This window comes from Zootoca vivipara, chromosome 1 (genome assembly GCF_963506605.1).
Source record: "Zootoca vivipara chromosome 1, rZooViv1.1, whole genome shotgun sequence".
In the NCBI taxonomy this organism is placed as follows: domain Eukaryota; kingdom Metazoa; phylum Chordata; class Lepidosauria; order Squamata; family Lacertidae; genus Zootoca; species Zootoca vivipara.
In genome coordinates, this window is record NC_083276.1 from 129,235,256 (window position 1) to 129,255,642 (window position 20,387).

General features: G+C 47.6%; 1 protein-coding gene across 1 annotated transcript in view; it reads left to right on the forward strand.

The window, feature by feature from the left end:
* The first annotated feature begins 13,084 nt into the window (after positions 1-13,084).
* The window catches only part of CPS1 (carbamoyl-phosphate synthase 1), a 132,705-nt gene continuing 125,402 nt past the window's right edge, over positions 13,085-20,387 (forward strand). The window contains exon 1 of the mRNA XM_035138778.2: positions 13,085-13,520. Coding sequence (XP_034994669.1) covers positions 13,395-13,520 — 126 coding nt within the window. The 5' untranslated portion in view covers positions 13,085-13,394. The remainder of the gene's footprint in view (positions 13,521-20,387) is intronic.

A 20,387-nucleotide genomic window follows, 5' to 3' on the forward strand; every position in this document is an offset into this window, starting at 1 on the left:
GATGGGCTTGAACTCAGGAGGGGAGGGACTTCGCGATATCCCCTGTCCCTCACATCCACCCCCCTTCCAAGCTCCCCTTCTCCCCTCCCCAGGTCCCCCCCAGGTGTCGGTGACGACTGGAAGCCTAAGAACTCAGTGCTTTCCGAGCCCGTTGGTGTGAACACCTCCCCCCAGTCCTGCGAGGCTCCCCCTTCCGCCTGGGAGGACTGGAATCCCAAAAATTCCGTGGCGTCCGAGCTGGTGGGGGTAAAAATGTGCTGCCAATCTGCTTCTGCCTCTGACTGTGTGGATCTCGATGACACCCATATCTCGTCTCCCGAGTCCTCAAACTCTGCTTCCCAGCGCCATGGTGAGCTGCTCTCCCGTGCCTCCTCCTCCTCCCCCTCCCTTTCCATGTGCCAGGGCTTGGGTCTGTGGGGATAGAGGGCGTGAAATTCTTCCACCAAGAATTCCTCCTGTATCTGAGTGGCTGGGACCCATTCATTCTGGGACGGTGGAGCATCCTCCCATGCCATGAGGTACTCCAGGCCCCCCACCCCTCTCCGTGAATCAAGGATGGCCGTGGCCTCATTGAGTTGCTCCCTGCCTCCCCTCTCCCCCCCTCCCTCGGGGGTTTGTTCGCTGTCTCGGAGCCTGCTGCTTTCCCTGTACGGCGACAGCAGCGATCTATGAAACACTGGATGCACCCTCATATCCTCTGGCAGTGCCAGCCTGTATGCCACCGGGTTGACCTGTTGCGTGACCGTGAAGGGGCCCAGCCGTCTGGGTGCCAGCTTTTTGCACCTCCCGCTGGTGGGAAGGCCCTCCGAGGACAACCAAACCTTGTCCCCCACCCTGATGACCTCCCCTAGTCGCCTGTGGCGATCCGCCCCCTTTTTGTACGCTTCCTTGGCCCTCTCCAAGTGTTCTCTGAGCTGCTGGTGCACCGTCTCCAGTTCCTCTGCCCAATCCTCAGCCTGTGGGCCCTCCTCCTCCTCCTCCCCCTCCCTCTCTGGGAAAGATCTGAGGTCGCGCCCGTAATTGGCCTTAAAGGGCGACACCCCTGTGGAGACGTGCACTGCATTGTTGTAGGCAAATTCTGCCAGTGGCAGGCGATCCACCCAGTCCGTTTGCCGCTGGCTGACGTAGCATCTCAGGTACTGCTGCAGAATGGCGTTGACCCTCTCCGCCTGTCCATTGGTCTGCGGGTGTCTAGCCGTCGACAAGCTGACCTCCACCTGCAGGAGGTTCATGAGCCGCCGCCAGAACCTGGAAACAAATTGGCGGCCACGATCCGAAATAACCCTTAAAGGTAATCCATGCAGTCTGAATACGTGATCAACAAACAGTTTGGCTGTCTCTTCTGCAGAGACCGCCCTGGCACACGGTATAAAGTGGCACATTTTGGACATGAGGTCCACCACCACCAACACTGCGGTCTTGCCCCTGGAAGAAGGCAGATCTGTGATGAAGTCCATGGACACCACTTCCCACGGCCTGTGTGGTGTGGCTAAGGGCTCCAGCAATCCTGCTGGCGCTGCTCTGACCACCTTTGCCCGCTGGCAGGTGTCACAGCCCCGTACATAGTCTCGAACATCTTCCCTCACCCCTGGCCACCAGAAGTGTCTCATGACTAGGTGAGCGGTTTTGTCCCTTCCAAAATGACCCGCCGTTGGGTTGTCGTGCATCTGCTTGAGGACCGTACGTCGAAGCTGGGTGGTGGGCAGGTACAGTGCACCCTTGTAGAAAAGCAGCCCCCTGCGTTCTGCAAAGTCCTTTGCCTGCTCCCTCCCCCCTCTCAGTTCTCTGACGATGCGGTTGGCAAATTCATCCGCTGCCGTCAGTGCTGTGAGTTCTGCCTCGCTCACCACTGCTGCTCCGCAGGACCATGCTGACGGGGGGAAAATGTGCCTTGGTGCTGGTGGCGCCTCCTCCTCCATGTACTCTGGCTTGCGGGAGAGGGCATCCGCCCTGACATTCTGCTCCCCCGGGATGTAGTGTATGGAGAAGTTGAAGTTCGAGAAGAACTCTGCCCACCGTATCTGCCGCTGGTTGAGCACCCTGGCCGTTCTCCAGAACTCCAGGTTCTTGTGGTCTGTGCACACCTGGATGGGGTGCTTGGCGCCCACCAGGAACTGTCTCCAATGTTTGAACGCAGCGTGGATCGCAAGAAGTTCTTTGTCAAACACCGTGTAGTTGCGCTCGGGCTGTGTCAACTTCCTGGAGAAGAAGGCACAGGGTCTCCACTCCCTGTTGGCGTCCAGTTGCAACAAAATGGCGCCCACAGCTTTCTCAGAAGCATCTGTCTCAATGCGTAGGGGCGCGTCCTGGACCACGTGGAACAGGTTCTGGTCCGAGGCGAACACCCTCTTGAGGCTTTCGAACGCTGCTTGCGCCTCTGGTGTCCACCTGAACTTCTGCTTGCCTCTCAGGCAGTCAGTGATGGGAGCCGTAACGCGAGAGAAGTTCTTGATGAACTTCCTGTAGAAGTTGGCGAAGCCTAGTAGGCGTTGGGCATCTTTGCGCGTCCTGGGGCTGTGCCAGTCCAGGATGGCCTGCACCTTGTCCTTGTCCATCGCCAGCCCCTTGTCTGACAGCTTGTAGCCCAGGAAGTCCACCTCCTTGGTGTGAAACTTGCACTTCTCCAGCTTCACATACAGGTGGTTCTCCTTCAGGCGCTGCAACACTTCCCTGACATCTTTCACATGCTGCACTGGGTCAGTGGAGTAGATAAGGATGTCATCCAGAAAGACCAAGCAGTTCTTGAAGAGTAGGGACCCCAGGACGTGGTGCATGAAGGCCTGGAAGCATGCTGAGCCCCCTTGCAACCCGAAGGGCATCACCAGATATTCAAAAGAGCCCAGAGGCGTGAACATCGTGGTCTTCCACTCATCGCCTTCCCGGATCCTGATCAAGTTGTACGCCCCTCTTAGGTCTAGCTTGGTGAAAATCTTGCCCCTGCGTGCCGCTGTCAGAAGATCATCCACTCTGGGCATGGGGAAAGCCACTGGCTCTGTCACCGAATTCAGCCGTCTAAAATCCACCACCAGACGGCGCTGTTGCGTGTCTTTCTTGTCCACCCAGAAGACCGGGCTGCCCCCTGCTGCCTTGCTTTCTCTGATGAACCCCCGCTTGAGGTTCTTGTCGATGAAAGCGCGCAGATCCTCCAGTTCCTGGTCTGACATGGCGTACAGCTTGGCTGGGGGTATAGTTGCCCCGGGCACCAGGTTGATCTGGCAGTCAAAAGGCCTGTGTGGGGGTAGGTGGTCGGACTCCGCTTCGCTGAAGACCTCCTGCAGGTCCCAGTACGGCTTGGGTATCGCCTCACCCCCTTTGACGTGCATGGTGGCCACCGTGGCTATCGGAGGCCCCTCCCCTGGTTGGTGCTGCATGCAATGTTCCAGGCAAAAGTCCGATCCAAAAGTGATGCATCTCTGGTGCCAACTGATGGAGGGGTCGTGGCGTGCCAGCCAGCTCATGCCCAAGACGATGGGGGGGTCTGAGATGGTGGTGACGTTGAATGCCAGTGTCTCTGAGTGCCTTCCCACCGTCATTCTCATGGGGGGGTTTGATGAGTGATGGCCCCCCCCAGCAGCTCTCTGCCGTCAATGGTTGCCACGTGAAGGGGAAAATCCAGCTGCAGAAGCTGGATCTGGTGCTCTTCTGCAAAGTTTCTCGAGAAGAAGTTCGCTGAGGCACCACTGTCAATTAAGGCAAGGACTGTCAGGGGATAGCCATTTGGGAGCGTTAGCGTGACTTCTAGAACCACTCCTGCTCTGGGAGGGGTGGGCTGGCTCTGCTCCTCTCTGTGCGGGTGGGCGGGCTGGGGCGGTTCTCTGCTGACTGTGCCTGGCTGCTGCCCCTTGTCTCCTGCAGCCAGGCTTTCCCGTTTCCCTGCTGTGGTGCTGCGTCAGTGGGGGAGGGCACCACCGTTCCCGCCCTTCCTTGCCACTCCCTGCGATGTGGGCAGTCTCTGACGAGATGCTGGGGGGAGTTGCAGAGAAAGCAATTCCCGCCCTTTCCCTCCTTGCGTCTTGGCGCCGCTGGGGTTTGAAAAGCCCGCGCGCGCGCGCTATCAATCTGCATGGGTTCCTGGTCCTGGCTGGCCCCAGGCGTGGCTTGAAAGGGTTGTTGGGGGAGTGGTTTCTCCTGCGACCGTGGGAACCAAGCCCGCTTTGCGCGCGTTGCTTGTTTGTCGCTCCACCGGGATTCCTGTCTCACCCCCACCGCCAGAGCCGCTTTGCTCAGCTGATCCATATCACTGGGCTTTGGACCTCTCGAGAGCTCATCCTTCACGTCCTCATGCAACCCCAAGTAGAACGCCGCTTGCATTGGGGGTGACCCTAATTCCCACCCCAATCTGTGCACCAGCATGGTGAATTTCGCCCAGTACGCGCGAACTGTCATATTTCCTTGGCGTAAATTATGAAGTTCCTCCTTAGTCTGGTCCATATGACTATCGGACGAATACATCGTTCTCAAACCTTCTAGAAATAGTTTGACATCCTTCATGCAAGGATTCTTTGTTGCGATCAACGGTCTTAGCCATTCCCTGGCTGCCCCGGTAAGGTGCTCCACAATAAACGCTACTCTGTGCTCATCATCAGGGAACTCAGCGTGGTGTAGCTCAAGAGCATACACCATCTCAGTCTCAAAGCCCTGATATTCCTTCGGGTCTCCATTGAACTTGCTCACTAGGGTCCCGGCTCTCCTTCCTGGCAGCACTTGGACTTGGGGTGCCCCTCCCGCCTTGTTTTTCTCTGCATCCAGCTTGTTTTGGAGGTCTACCGCCACCGCCCTTAATTCCTGCTCTCTTTCCTGTAGTGCTCTCACCTGTTCCGCCAGTTGTAGCCGGTCGTCCTGGACCTTCTTAGTCTCTTCTTTAGCTGCCTTCAATTCCCCCTGCGCCTGCAGCGACAGCTGCTGCAGTTCTTGCTGGGCTTGCTCCGCGATCTGCCGCCATCTCTCCGCCTCTGACACGCTCATCCCGGCAACTCCAAAGTAGCCCAAAAAAGACTTGGAGGTTGCTGTCACAGTGGCCGGAGTGGACTACTTCAGAGTAACGACGCTACGCAGCTCTGCATTTTTATTCTTTTATTGGTGCTGCGTATTTACAGTGCTGAAGTCATGCTATTTACACGGAGTGATGTGGTCAGTCGGTTTCAGAACCTCCAAGTGACTTTTGGCGCGTCTTTCCCCAGCACAAAAGTCTTGGAAGCCCCATCCTCTTTCCCCTCCTCTTCCGGCGTAATTCTGGAGTTGGGGGGATGGGTCTCCCCCCCTTACTTCCCCCTTCCTGTCCCACCTGGGACCCTGGCTCCGCTACCTTGCCTGAGCCTCGGACCCGACTTCCTGCTTCCCCACTGGAATCGGAGCTCCCTCTGCTTCCCCCTGTGGTCGGTGATGGGCTTGAACTCAGGAGGGGAGGGACTTCGCGATATCCCCTGTCCCTCACAGTTTCGCCTGCTGCTGTGGTGTCGGCAACAGCTGCAGAATACGCCTTGGAGGCCAGATCTGCCGCCACCTCAGCGGCCCCCACAATGCTGCCTCTGCAGCAGCCTCTTGGTGAACAGGAGGCGCTGCTGGTCTCTTTCCACTCTTGCTCCCAGTGTAGATCTTTATTCCTCCCTTATTCCTGATACAGATATTCGCTTGCCCCTTCTTTCCTGGCCAAGGGTGGTGGTGCCATTGTGTGGTTCTCCCCAGGTGCCGAAATGTAGCCTATTGGGCCAGCCCTGCAATTAATACATCCACATTACTAGGTTTAAAACTCCTTGAGAAGCCATTTAAACTCTATGCTATTTTCCTGCAAAGGCAAGGGAGTCTCAAATATATATATATATGCACTTATTCATGTCAGGATCCAAGTTAGACTATTCATCTGCTTTCATATATGCAGATTTTTGAAGTCCTGACAATGGAGGGCACTGTAGCTCCATGCCTTTTAAAGACCTAGTAAATGTTTTGAAGGATGATAGTCACATGAATACATCCTCACACACAAGGTTGCTTCACGTACTGTGTTAAAACTCCTCCGAGAGAGGACAAAGATAAATTTCTCAGGTTAAAAATCGGAGCAGCCATTTGGCTGAGTTAGTAGATTTGTTACATTTTCCCCCTGAGAATGTTTTACTGGCCGATGGAAATTCACCTCCTTTCTTGGTAAACAGCAGTGTAATGGAATGTATGCAGCAGGAATTTGCTGTCCAATTTAAACAATTGTCCATGCCCCGAGGCACATCTTTGCCTACTGTGTATTTATGTGTAAGTTAAACCAACAAGCTGGATGTATGCACACTCAACCTCAGCTGCAGCTTGTTATCAGCTTTTTCTGGCGCAACAAGAGAAAGCAAACAAAATGTTGTAATTTTCGCCTCTCCTGGGGCACAAGGAATGAAGCTTTGGGTGAAGTGATAATGCGGGTTCTCCATCATGGAGAGCACGATTTGCGGTGGGGGCTAGCAAACCATGCCTGTGACAAAGGTGGGGGCATGAGTGGCCACCGTTTGATTGGTTATGGGCTGTTGTTGGGCATAATCACATGTATCAATTTAGTAAGTCAAGCCCCTGGGGTATAAATACTTAAATGCTTGGTTTTTTCCTTCTCTTTGGCTGCGTTTCTGATCCCCACCCTCCCTCCGCTGTTTTTTAGGCCTCTGTGTTGACATTGCTATGATTTTTTTTTTGTCGCCTGTATTCAGGGGCCGGTAGGAATTTTTCCCATTTGGCTGATTGGCTGGTGCCATTTGGGTTTTCGCCTACTGCATAGCAAATAGTCACAACTTATAAGGTTGGCGGTTAGGCATTGGTTATTTTGGTTGTATTAAAGGGTCTTATTGATTGAGTTGGCCCCAAGTTTATGCCTGCTTGGTTGGGGAAATCCTGGTCAGGAATACAGGGGCTCTATGCTGTGTCCGTAACCCCAAGGTAGGGGGCCAGGACGGCATATTGATGCCTCTGGGAGCCTGAAGGGAGAGGGGAGAGTTCTGTGCACCCGGGTCCCCGTCTCTCCCTGTTGGATTTCCCCGTGTTGACAAGGCAAGTTATTATTATTATCATTTCTGTCCTTAGGTGACAGTTGAGAACCAATGCCTACGCAACCACTCACATTGTTTTGGATTTAATAAAGTTGTGGCCAAATTCATGCCAAAAACCATTAAACTTAAATATTGTCTACGTTGTGATTTATTTAGGGGTGGTTTGGGGACCTCCACACGCAATTGAACAGTCTTGATGCACAGACAGTGGGGGGGGGGAGATATTCAACCCACAAAATGCTCCTTCCCTCAGACATGTGGGAAATTATCCTGTGGTGGGCTGTTCTAAGCCTTAACACTTGGAGAGCAACCATTTTGTGAGGAGAGAAGCATTAGTAAATGGCACAGTGGTGGGCAACCAACTCTATGGCGAGAAAGTTATTGGTGTCTGAGTTGGAACTGCCGTTTTTACTACGATATGTCACCATTCAGGAAATTTCCCATTGAGCACTGGAGGCTGGTCCATTGAGGCAACCAGAGCTTAGCCTTGAAGCTGTGCTAATTGGGGTGGCAGAAAACATATCCATTTATAGAACACAGATGTTACTCTGATTGAAGGAAATAAAATTTGACGCTTACAATACAAGCGCTAAGTCTGCCTTTTCAGTCATGTTAAGGACTCCTACTTCTTCACATCAGCCATGTGAGGTAGGCCGAGTGTCCACAAGGCAGTAAATGAGGAAAAGTAACGATGGGTAAAGTCAGTTTTTAAAATGTGGAACTATAGGCTACATGCTCAGAGTATTCTTGATGCTGTTTATCAAGGCATTGCGTGTTTATTTCCAGTTTCCCGTCACTTTTTTTCTGCTAGTGAATGTTCTGTTTTATACAGTCACAGATGTTTGTTTTCTCTATTTTAAAATTTAAAACAGCAGCTAGCTTTCAGCCAGCCTGCCCAAGATGGATCCCAGTCTCCCTTCTTTTTCTCCTCCTCCTCCTTTTTTCTCTTCCTTCCCAGCACACCTTGCTCTAAAGACTCTCTTTTCCTGTGTGGATGTTCAAATCTACATCCCATCGCCGTGGCAACCTCTGTCTGCTAGGTCCAGTGCTCTCTGATGGGCCACAAACTCCTTTTATAATTACAGGTAGGTAGCCAGGTTGGTCTGCTGTAGTCAAAAAAAAAATAAAAAAAAAATCCTTCCAGTAGCACCTTAGAGACCAACTAAGTTTTTCATTGGTATGAGCTTTTGTGTGCATGCACACTTCTTCAGATACCCTTTTATAATGTTCATGCCTCTATCCCAGGTGAGGCCCTGGCTTGGATAGAAAGCTTAGCCTGTACTTTTCCACTGGCCTCCAATCTTCCCTTCAATACTCCAAGTAATCAAAATCCTATCATTTATTAATTTTCAGGGTATCCTTTTGCTGATCCTTTAACACATCTTTTTATATTCTTTATTTCAGAGGTTTCCTAAACGTTTTCACTGGTGCGGTTTTCAGGGGTCAGCAAACTTTTTCAGCAGGGGGCTGGTCCACTGTCCCTCAGACCCTGTGGGGGGGGGGCGGAATATATTTTGAAAAAATATATGAACGAATTCCTATGCCCCACAAATAACCCAGAGATGCATTTTAAATAAAAGCACACATTCAACTCATGTAAAAACACCAGGCAGGCCCCACAAATAACCCAGAGATGCATTTAAAATAAAAGGACACATTCAACTCATGTAAAAACACCAGGCAGGCCCCACAAATAACCCAGAGATGCATTTAAAATAAAAGGACACATTCAACTCATGTAAAAACACCAGACAGGCCCCACAAATAACCCAGAGATGCATTTTAAATAAAAGGACACATTCTACTCATGTAAAAACACGCTGATTCCTGGACCGTCCATGGGCTGGATTTAGAAGGCGATTGGGTCGGATCTGGCCCCTGGGCCTTAGTTTGCCTACCCATGGTTCAGAGGGACATCCATAAACCCTGCTTTTCTCCTTATCCAAGGAATAGAAAGCCATTGCAGGAAAATAGCTTGCCATGTACGAAGGACAGAAGTAGGTTTCTTGAACTTGTTCTCCTAGCTAGGCTTCTTAGTAGAAATACTGGCTGATATGAATAAACTATTCATGGCTGGGCCTCCAATAGAGGTAAATACTCATTTATTTAAAGTCTAGTCAAGGACAGGATTATATTGTTTCCGCACGCTACAGCAAACAAACCAAGGAGATCCCTCATTACAGCCTTCCAGACTTAAGGAAAGGAAATAAAATAGACCTTGAACAGGATGAGGAAGGACACATTATTCTTAAAGCGTAAAAAGGAATGTGTAGCCTCAGGGCAGACATCTCTCTCTTTTTAAATGCTGCATACGGAATGTCTCCCAATCTCCGGGTTTCTTATTTGAGCAAAGTCCTTGCTTCCAAGATAAGCCAGTATCAGGAGGAAAAGGTCATGCAAACTATTAAAGCAGAATGCACTTTGTTTTAAATTAATCAGTGCTATAACCACTAATTGTCATTATTGTGATTGTCTATTTATTTATGTATAAATGAGTTTCCACTTGGAAGAAAGGCTTCAATGAGCTGCTGGGAAAGATATACGTATAGTTGGAGCAAGGGAATTAAAAGTTAACGTTCTGCTACAATGAATGGCAAAGGATCTGATGTGAGAGTGTTGGTGTTGGGGCAACAAGCCTTATCACTTGTCACCATATCTATGGCTAGTAAGAAATTTTACCAAGTTGAGATAGCTGCTGATTCTGCTGGCTTTCTGTGAAAAATAGATTACGGTCTGTTTGCTTAAGTCATGTTGCCTGTATATTTTATCAATAGCTTCCTAGATTGCAGGAAACATACATCATTGCCGCTCGTTTAAAATCCCTCTTATGTTTTAAAATAAAAATTTATTAATTGTACCCTGCCCATCTGAATGGAAACACAACTGTTGACTGTCTTACCTGTCACATACAATTAATATGGTAACTGCTTTGGGGGTCTTATTACCATCAAATGGTATATAAATGAAATAAATAATTTTGGATGCCGTTGTAATTGGTAGCCTATGTTGGAGAATATATTTGCCAGGGGCAATTGGGCATGGTTTTATTTCAGGCGGTTGAACTAGATGGATTTTGAAGCTGAGTTATATAGCCAAGCCATAAGGCTGAGAATAATATTGGTTGAGCCAACAAAGTTTTTGGCAGCCTTGTGAGGTGCCTTCCTATGTGTGGTTTGCTATAGACTTCACACAGAAACAATCACTCAAGTATTTCATTGAATGTTCATTCACTCAACCCACAGACTCAGTGTGCCAGTTTGACGACACTGGATGCTCGCTTGCTCCAGTTCTCCGCTACGGCTGTTCTTGAAGAAAGATGAAGTCTGGGGGGTTGTTAAGCCGTTTTGAAATCCTTACCTACTTAAGTGTCCTTTGAATATTAGGAAGGTATTTCATGTATCGTCTGTGTCATCTGACTCTGCTAATCCTACCGGCAATGGAGTTTGACCTATTTCTGAGACCTTGGTTCCTTCTCATATGATGAAGATAAGAAAAGAGTCTTATCTCGCTTGCGTCTGGAAAGACCACAGGTCCCATGTGCATGGAGGAGCAATTGGCTTAGGCCCCTAATACCAAAAGCCCTGCAAACAAACACCCTGGTCATATTTGAAAACAGATTTTGCTAACCTGGGGAAGAAACACAGCCACAAACACAACTGTGATGGTTCCAGCTAGGTGGTCAGTGATTTCAGATTCATCTACAAGTAGCAATAAGCTAAATCTTGGAACTTTCCTCTGTGTTTACACATGCTAAGCAGCTGAAAGTTGCTGAAGTTTCATGGCAAGTGTAAATTGCATGTTCACACAGCAAAATCAACCCCATGTGCAAAACGGTGGGATCATATTCAGCTGTAAGCTTTCAGAACAAGCTTGGGTTTTTGCCAGGCATCCCCAAACTGCAGCCCTCCAGATGTTTTGGCCTACAACTCCCATGATCCCTAGCTAACAGGACCAGTGGTCAGGGAAGATGGGAATTGTAGTCCAAAACATCTGGAGGGCCGAAGTTTGGGGATGCCTGGTTTTTGCTCTCAGAACGTTGTGAGGGAAGGTGTTCTGAAAGACACACCCTCCTTCCTTGGCTCTGTCTGTTTAGCGACACTCTTTCATCTTTGGTCCTAACCCTTCTTTAAAGAAACTGTATATGAGGTAACATCATATAATCAACAAATGTACCCTTGAGCATGTGCAGAATGCTTTATCCCCACTCAAAGAGTGCTTAACTTTTAAAAATAGAGATAGCACCTTCATTCAGAGTGGAAATACACCTGCAGTTGTAAAGTCTGCACCTTTGTAAAGTCAAAGGTACATTTATTTGTTATGGATTGTTAATAATAATACTATTTTATTTCCTATATAAAGGTAAAGGTAAAGGGACCCCTGACGATTAGGTCCAGTCGTGACCGACTCTGGGGTTGCACGCTCATCTCGCATTATTGGCCGAGGGAACCGGCGTATAGCTTCCAGGTCATGTGGCCAGCATGACAAAGCCGCTTCTGGCAAACCAGAGCAGCACATGGAAACGCCGTTTACCTTCCCGCTGTAGCGGTTCCTATTTATCTACTTGCATTTTGACGTGCTTTCGAACTGCTAGGTTGGTAGGAGCTGGGACCGAGCAACGGGAGCTCACCCCGTCACAGGGATTCGAACCGCCGACCTTCTGATCAGCAAGCCCTAGGCTGAGTGGTTTAACCACAGCGCCACCTGGGTCCCTATTTCCTATATAGTTTCTTTTAAAAGGCAGCATGGCTACATTGCCAAACATGGGAGAAAATGGTGCTAAATGGATGCAGCTAAAGGATGATAGGTTCCCAAAGTCTACAGGACCCAAGAGCCAACAAGAGATTTTTTCCCCCTACTTCAAGAGATTCTCTTCCATGAGATTTTCTTTCAATGTACACCATTATTTATAAGTGTAGACTAAAATTGGAGCAGATGACTAATTGTCACATGAACGTAAAATGTATTAGTATCACCATATGTTTAAAAGAGAATAGTGACCCAATTAAAGAAAAAAGTTTTTCAAAGAAGACTTGGGGGTCAAAACATGTAACCTGAAGCACCAATTCACAAACATTATTACTGATCCACAGTAGCTCTAACTAGCATGCCATTTTAGTGCCAGAATATTTATGAGAGTCATTTTTTCTTGTTAGTAGACCAGAAAATATGCCTACTGATTTAAATTTATGTTACATAAGAATATGGTATTTCATGAGTGACCTTTTAATTAATGTTTTAGAGGAACATATCTACTATTCCCACATCTCCTGTATGAAAATTACACTAATATTCCTTCTATCATGCATATTGTATACTGCTTGAAATATCAGTGTTTCATTCTACTACTGTTATATGTATACTAGTGTAATTCAGCCCGTTGAGTAAACGGGCGCTAGAACATCCCGGAGTTCGGAGAAGCGCTTGCGCAGCGCTTCTCCGAACCCCAGGACCTGTCCTTGATGTCGGCGGCAGGGGGAGAGGAAGGAAGGAGGAGAAAGCAGCCCTTTCTCCTCCTTCCTTCCTCTCCCCCAGCCACCGACAGGAAGGAGACATCCCGGGGTTCGGAGAAGCGCTTGTGCAGCGCTTCTCCGAACCACGGGACCTACGCCGGGGAGGAGAGGCTACTTCCCCGCCCTGGCGGCATCGGGAGCCAGACCGGGCTCCTCAAACGTGCCCTTCCTCCCCCCATTCACCTCCGCCGGCCTCCACCCTCACTTCCCCGACGTGCCCAGGCGTGTGCAGTCTCTTCGTCCAGTCCCTGTGTCCGTGGGGCACATGCGCAGTAGCGCGGACACAGGGACACAGGGAATCTGGGCGCAGAGACATTTGCACATTATTATATAGGATATGCTCTCCACTTAAACTTCTAAACTGTTTGCATGTATTTGGTTGGAACTAGCCAATATAGCAAAATGTTTTTGCGTTTTCTATCTGACATAATCTACAGTCTGTAGTAAGTGCCAGTTGTAAATTGTCTCTAATCAGCATGACTAACGTTAAGTGGAACTTCCTTGTCTTCTGATTTCGCAAATTTACACAGCTAGCCTAATCCAGGGCAGTGGGACAGATAGTCCCTTGCAGTTCCCAGGTGCTTTCCAGTAGAAGGAGTGCTGTTTATGCTTGGCCTAGGACACATCTTCAGGACATCCATGACGTATTTTATCTCTCCAAGAATTGTGTCAGACACTCCTCTAAGGAGGAGCAGAGAGGGTGGAGTCAAGCTGAAACCTTTTAATGGAAGAATGAATGAAAATGCAAAGCAAAAGCTGCCAGCTGAGTCAATAGACCAACTGCCCATGAAACTTTGCCTCCATATACATTTTGTGTAGTCTCTATCCACCTTAAGAAGATAATTTTTATTTTGCCACTTTTCCCAAGATGACAAGAATTTTGACAACTTGCAAAATGGTGAAAATGTTGAGAGGGGGATTTGGTGTTTTCCATAGGAATTCTCAGCATAGCCGATATTTTTCAAGAATTGGTATCCGATCACTGAGTATGAAGGTAATTACAACTTCACATCAACTAATTGATTAATTCTCTCCCCCCCTCTCTTTACCTGAGTCTGTAAGTAACATGCTAAGAAATAGTTGACTGCAGATAACCTTGTGTATGTCCAAACAAATCTTTGAGCAAAACTAGGGTTCCAAGTTCCAATTTATTAGAGCCTGTTGACTGCAGGATTATTGACATAGCAAATATTTCTTGTCTGTACCCTGATTTATAGGATAAATTATGCAGGACTGTGAAGGTTCACAAACCTTGTTAAATATGCAGAGGTCTCCAAATAACCTGGGAAGTGTTTGGGTGAACTAGCAGGCTGTTGCTACAGAAGCACAAAATTACCCGCTTGTTTAATCTGAAGCCTCTTCTTAAGAACAATACAGGAATACTGGACATCAGGGGGTATCACTTCCTTTTTCACACATAGGTCTTCAGCAGTAACTTTTGTGATGCATTTACACACTGCGCGTTTACACAATTGGTGCAGTGGAAACATGCCTGCTGCTGTAGGCTCTGTGTTTCTCTGGTTGCACTATTTATTATTGATTTCATTTATTAAAAAATAACTAGAGGCCACAGGGTGATTTAGAATGTGCTAAAAAGATAACAATATACTTACAAACAAAGATACATCAAAACCATTTTTTGAATCATCACAACCAATATAGCAGCTGGCTACCTAAATGCACAAGCATAGCACAGCATTTAGGAGGACTTTAAGCCTGTTTGATTATCCCAGCCAAAGCAGAGTTAAAGGGACAACACAGATGGTTCCAGCATCCAAAAAAGTACACTGGGCAGTTGCCAAGCCATCCTCCTTGCATACTGCTTCCTTTCTGTGCACTTACCTTATATGATGACATATGATTCAGCCCATCTTCAATCTGAATTGCTGAAGGGCTTGAACTTCCCAAAACTAATGGCCCCAGTGTGCTGACAGCAATTAAAAGATGCAATATTAAAAATAGTTTAAAACAATTAGGGTGGGCTACATAAGCAATTAGCCAATGGAATCATATCAGAAGCCAACAATCATACATTCATGAAAGCCTGGGAGGCTTCACATATCTTCTTTTTAAAAAAACCCATTGTTGGAGGAAGATGTACATCAGGAGCCAGGGGCGAGGCATAAGAATTGTTGCGGAGGTGTGTTGATATAAGGGTGCTTCCCAGATTTATTTATCTAGTACAGACTGAATTCAGAGGAAGGGCAAGTGGCTTGCTTTTAGGGATCGATGGAAAGTATGCAGACTTTCTGTGGCTGCTTATTCGTTGGGTCTTTGTGTTATTTTGCAGTTATCCTCTGTTGGCTGTTCTTGCTATCTGCTGCTGTATGAACATAGTACTGGCATGTCTTCTGTTTTTGCTATCCTCTTAGTATAAAGCAACAACCAACACCATTAGTTAACTGTGGGTAATCAGTGGGGACAAGTTGGAATGTGATAATTTGCAGTGATAGGGAGGGTGCCAATGAATGGATCTGTAACATCCCCTTTGCACCTACCATGAGCAACACACACACAAACACACATGCACTTGAACATACAGTCTCATATACACCTGTGCTAAACACTCTTATATCACCATTATTTATGTGCTGCTTTTCCATGGTAAATCATGGTCAAAGTGGCAACAGCATCTAAAGTTTACATTAAGACAACCTATTTACAATTCATTAACAATTCACTATCAGTAATTAGAAGGCATAACAGAATTTAAATAGTTACATAAACAATAGGCTAATGAAAACATTTAATATTAATAAATGTAGAATATTAAAGAATCCACTGATAATTCAAAATTAAGTCCCAACAGTAAAAAATATAAGAAAATAATCCAGATAACAGCCAGGTAGTGCATTCCTGAAACTAAATCTTGACACCATCAACAATTCAAAAAACAAAAACACCCCACCCCGATGATCTCTAGGCACTTTAAACAACAGGAACAGTCTTTACAGCTGGAGTCAGGAAGGGCCCCACCCCACCAGGAGATGTGGGAATGGACCACACAGAGAACCGAGACCCAGTCATGCTGGAATGCATTTATGCACACCGTGTATTGCACATTTAAATAATATTGGTGAATAATAATAATTTATTATTTATACCCCGCCCATCTGGCCAGGTTCCCCCAGCCACTCTGGGTGGCTTCCAACAAAATATTAAAATGCAGAAATCCATCAAACATTAAAAGCTTCCCTAAACAGGGCTGCCTTAAGATGCCTTCTAAAGGTCTGGTAATTGTTGTTCTCTTTGACCTCTGGTGGGAGGGCATTCCACAGGGTGGGTGCCACTACCGAGAAGGCCCTCTGCCTGGTTCCCTGTAACTTGGCTTCTTGTAGCGAGGGAACTGCCAGAAGGCCCTTGGCGCTGGATCTCAGTGTCTGGGCAGAATGATGGGGGTGGAGACGCTCCTTCAGGTATACTGGACCGAGGCCGTTTAGGGCTTTAAAGGTCAGCACCAACACTTTGAATTGTGCTCGGAAACGTACTGGGAGCCAATGTAGGTCTTTCAGGACCGGTGTTATGTGGTCTTGGCTGCTGCCGCATGGTGAAGGGTAATAGACCAGAAGCAGGGTGCCTCTTTGCCCTCCCTCTCTACATGCACAAACGCAGACACTCCTGCATGCACATTTGAACAGATGTACACACACCTGTAAGGGATGCGGGTTGCGCTGTGGTCTAAACCACTGAGCCTTGGGTTTGCCGATCAAGAAAAAGGTCAGCGGTTTGAATCCCTGTGACAGGATGTGCTCCTGTTGCTCAGTCCCAGCTCCTGCCAACCTAGAAGTTTGAAAGCATGCCAAAAAAGTGCAAGTAGATTAATAGGCACTGCCCCGGTGGGAAGGTAAATGACATTTCCGTGTGCTGCTTTGGTGTTGGTGTTCCGTTGCGTCAGAAGCGGCTTAGTCATGCTGGCCACATGACCCGGAAAGAATGTCTGCGGGGTGGGCAAACGCCGGCTCCCTCGGCCTGTAAACCGAGATGAGCACTGCAACCCCAGAGTCGTTCGCGACTGGACTTAACTGTCGGGGTCCCTTTATCTTTACACAGACCTGTGGAAATAGGACGGAAGGATATCCTTCACCTACATATGAGTAGTGCAACACAGGAGCTGCAAATTTACACAAGATCGTGGCTCCACTTCCATAAAGAAACATTGCGAACTGTGATTCCCCTCCTCCCAGCTCACAGCAGAGAAGGGGACAATCTTATGTACTAGCTGTTCCGACATTGCACTGCTCACATGTCACCTGCTTGCATGAGCAGTTTTCTTCCACAAAAAGTATAGCCAAAAGTTACTCTCAGTTTCTAACACTGCCTGCTGCAATTTCGTTTGCCTCACTGGGTCCATATTCATAATACACGATGGTCTCTTGCATTATTTAGACTGCCTTGCTCCTTTCTAACCTTTTGGAATATCAGAAGAGACAGAAACGATGGATGGTGACACCAAGGGGGCTGTGAGCTGTGTGGGAATAGGATTGCAAAGGCTGATCAAGCTGAGCTATGATTTCCTGGCTGAAAGAAAAAGTGCTGAGCACTGTAACAAGTTCCTAAATGTGTTGTGACAGGTCGTTTGGAAGTGTAGTCATGTCTTCTACACAGCCTGCATCTGGATCTACTTCACAGCTTTAGTGTCTCTCCAGTTAACATGTCAAGAAATATACGAGCTGGAAGGAGAGGTGTCGTTGCAAGCACGCCACATGAATAGTAAGGGCTACTAATGTGCGCTTTCATAGAATCATAGAACTGTAGAGTTGGAAGGGACCCCGAGGATCATCTAGTCCATACGCAGCTGTCCCATGCGGGATCAAACCTGCAACCTTGGCATTATCAGCACCACACTCTTGACTAACTGAGAGCAGCAGGGGGACTGCCAATGCCAGCTTGGAGCTTTTGAAAAAGGTCAAAAGCCAACTGTGTCCTTTTAATCCTCTGCCCATAAACTCCCTCTCCCAGACTCAACTCCCTTGTGGAGAACTTAAGGGCCAACCCTCTTGCCTGAAGATGGCGACCGTGAACTCCCTGCAGTGCTGGACCACTGAGGTGTGGTGGGAGACATTTGGTTCCTCGGAGGAGGGTACCTTTGAGGGTCCTGGTGCTACAGGAGGCTGTTCTGTAGGCTATGTCAGCCAGCCCAAGGCTCACTGGTCTTCTGATCTCTAGTAGCAAGTTCAGAGCCCTGCACCTGGTCTCGCCTCTCAGCTTGTGACGCTGCAGCCTCAGAAATTGTGTCTTCATCATTGCAGGAACTCCAGGGTCATGACAGGTGCTAATAATTTCCTGTGATATCCTCTTGACCACCAGCACCCATGAAAATGACACAGTACAGTTAAATCTGTGGTGTTATCCAGATTACTTCTACCCTGTCTTCCCAGGCCGTTGCTGATTTTTTAAAATAAAAGATTGTTATTGATTTTCTACAAATGCCATTCCTGATTTCAAACCTCTTTTTCCCCTCCCCCCTCCAACCTCTGGACTTCCTGCCCACTGGGGCCAAACTACATGGTAAATGGAGAAACTTACTTAAAATGCAGCCAGGTCGTTCTTTTGGATTGAAGCTGGCTTGGGAGAAAACACAACATCTCCTAAGAATCTACAGGATAGACATGGTTTGTGGCTAATGTTGTGTGTACACTGCTCCCCAAACCATCGGTAGGAGTGCACTGAATGCGGAATAAATAGGAGTATGTACACATGCTATGTTACACGACCTCAACATATTGGTGTTTCTCTTCCCCAACTTTCTTGTACTTTCGGTGGAGATGGGAAATGGCCCCATGATGGCACCACATCATGCTTTTCTCCCCTCTGTCCCCAACCACTGTTTCCAGGGAGTCATGGGATGTATAGATGCAGATCAGGAGGGCCTACTTGTCTTCCTATAATGGGCTGATTTGGGTCTTGGCTTCCCTGACTCCCGTAACCTTTTTCAACTTGGCCTGTCTTGGCAACTCAGCCCCTCCTGCCTCCTAGAACCAATGTGGCGTTTTAGTTCCAGCAAAATCCTTGCTGGAGGAAGATTTCATACTCCCCAGCCTAATTTTCAAGTGAGGTGGGCAAATAATAACCAAACTCTTCTGCTTAAGCTTACAAGTGGAGGCTCACATGACTGAAATGCGCCTCCATGCAAAATAAATAAATAATTCCTTCACATAGATGTTTCAAAACCAAGGAGAACAGTTGTAGCCTAGGCTTTGCCTTGATGTATGCAATTAGTCAGGGACCCAGGTGGCGCTGTGGGTGAAACCACTGAGCCTAGGGCTTGCTGATCAGAAGGTCGGCGGTTCGAATCCCTGTGACGGGGTGAGCTCCCGTTGCTTGGTCCCAGCGCCTGCCAACCTAGCAGTTCGAAAGCACATCAAAATGCAAGTAGATAAATAGGAACCGCTACAGCGGGAAGGTAAACGGCATTTCCATGTGCTGCTCTGGTTTGCCAGAAGCGGCTTTGTCATGCTGGCCACATGACCTGGAAGCTATACGCCGGCTCCCTCGGCCAATAACGCGAGATGAGCGCCGCAACCCCAGAGTCGCTCACGACTGGACCTAATGATCAGGGGTCCCTTTACCTTTACCTATGCAATTAGTCTAGCCCAATTAGTATATTTTCATTTATCTGTTTACACTTTGCTTTGGATCGAGACTGTGAGAAACTGTTGCCAATAGTACCTGAATAATAGAAAATGGTAGCATTCCCCTCTGTCAAACAAAAATGTCAATGGTAAGATGTGTTTCCTGCTTAACGAGACCCATCAAAATTCAAGATAATGCTCTGGAATTGTATTCCTATAACCACTAGAGGGTGGAAGTCAGCTACGTTTTTATTGGCAGAAAGAAGAGAGGGTCGGTACAAAAAAGAACGCCCCCTGCAAACCTCAGAATGGTGTTATTTGTAAAATTATTATTTACTGTATTTATATGGGCTACCCAGTAACGTTCTCTGAGCAGCTCACAAGACATAAAAGAATGAAATGATTTCCAGAGGGGTGGCAGGGGTAGGCTGCTGCAGGAAAAACAACAAAGCGTCTAAAATTACAAGAGCCAAACAAATAAAGAGCAGCATAAAAATACTTGATGTGCCCAACATGTTTCAACATGTTGCAATGTCACTTGGCTGACATTTTTTCTTCTCTGAAAAATATACAATAAGTTGTTAGCAATTCAGTCTTTTTGGGGAGGTCATTAGTTGACTCATCTGTCGCAGTGTGGTTACAAAGAGATGTTTTTGGTTCTATGGCTTGTGCCTTTGCAAACATAAGTGCCCCTGACATGTGTTGAAATGGGATGGGTTGTGTTTATCAAATGTCGCAAATAAAGTCTATTTATGAGCACTAAGCCAAGGTAGCAGCTCATTTGGGGAGGAGGGAGCTGACATTTTTTGTTAGGCTACTGGATACCTCTGTGTATTTGTGTCAGGAATCTATCATTTCATGATCTGAATCAAAAGCTGGGTTTCCATGGGAGGCACTATTCTGAATTCAGTGTGACCAATTGATTGTAGCCTGCTATGACACCTTCCCCGTTAGCTTTTGTCATAGACCTAGTAAGAATTGTGCCTGTGAGCTGTGCTGTGAGAAAGGGAAGGAGCTCACGTCAACCACCAGCCATTTTGTCAGCAATTTCCACCACTACAAGTAGCTACTGAGTTAGCCCTGAAGAGTAGCAAATAAGGTGCCCTTCAGTTGTTTTGGATCACAACTGTTATCAGCCCCAACCAGCATGGCCAATGGTCAAGGATGATGAAAGTTGTAGCCCAACCAATATTTGAAAGGAACCTTGTTGGCTACCCTTGCTAAAGATGATCCAGCCCTTCTGATTTTGTATGTTGTTAATAGGATGACCCTGGATTACTGCACTGTAA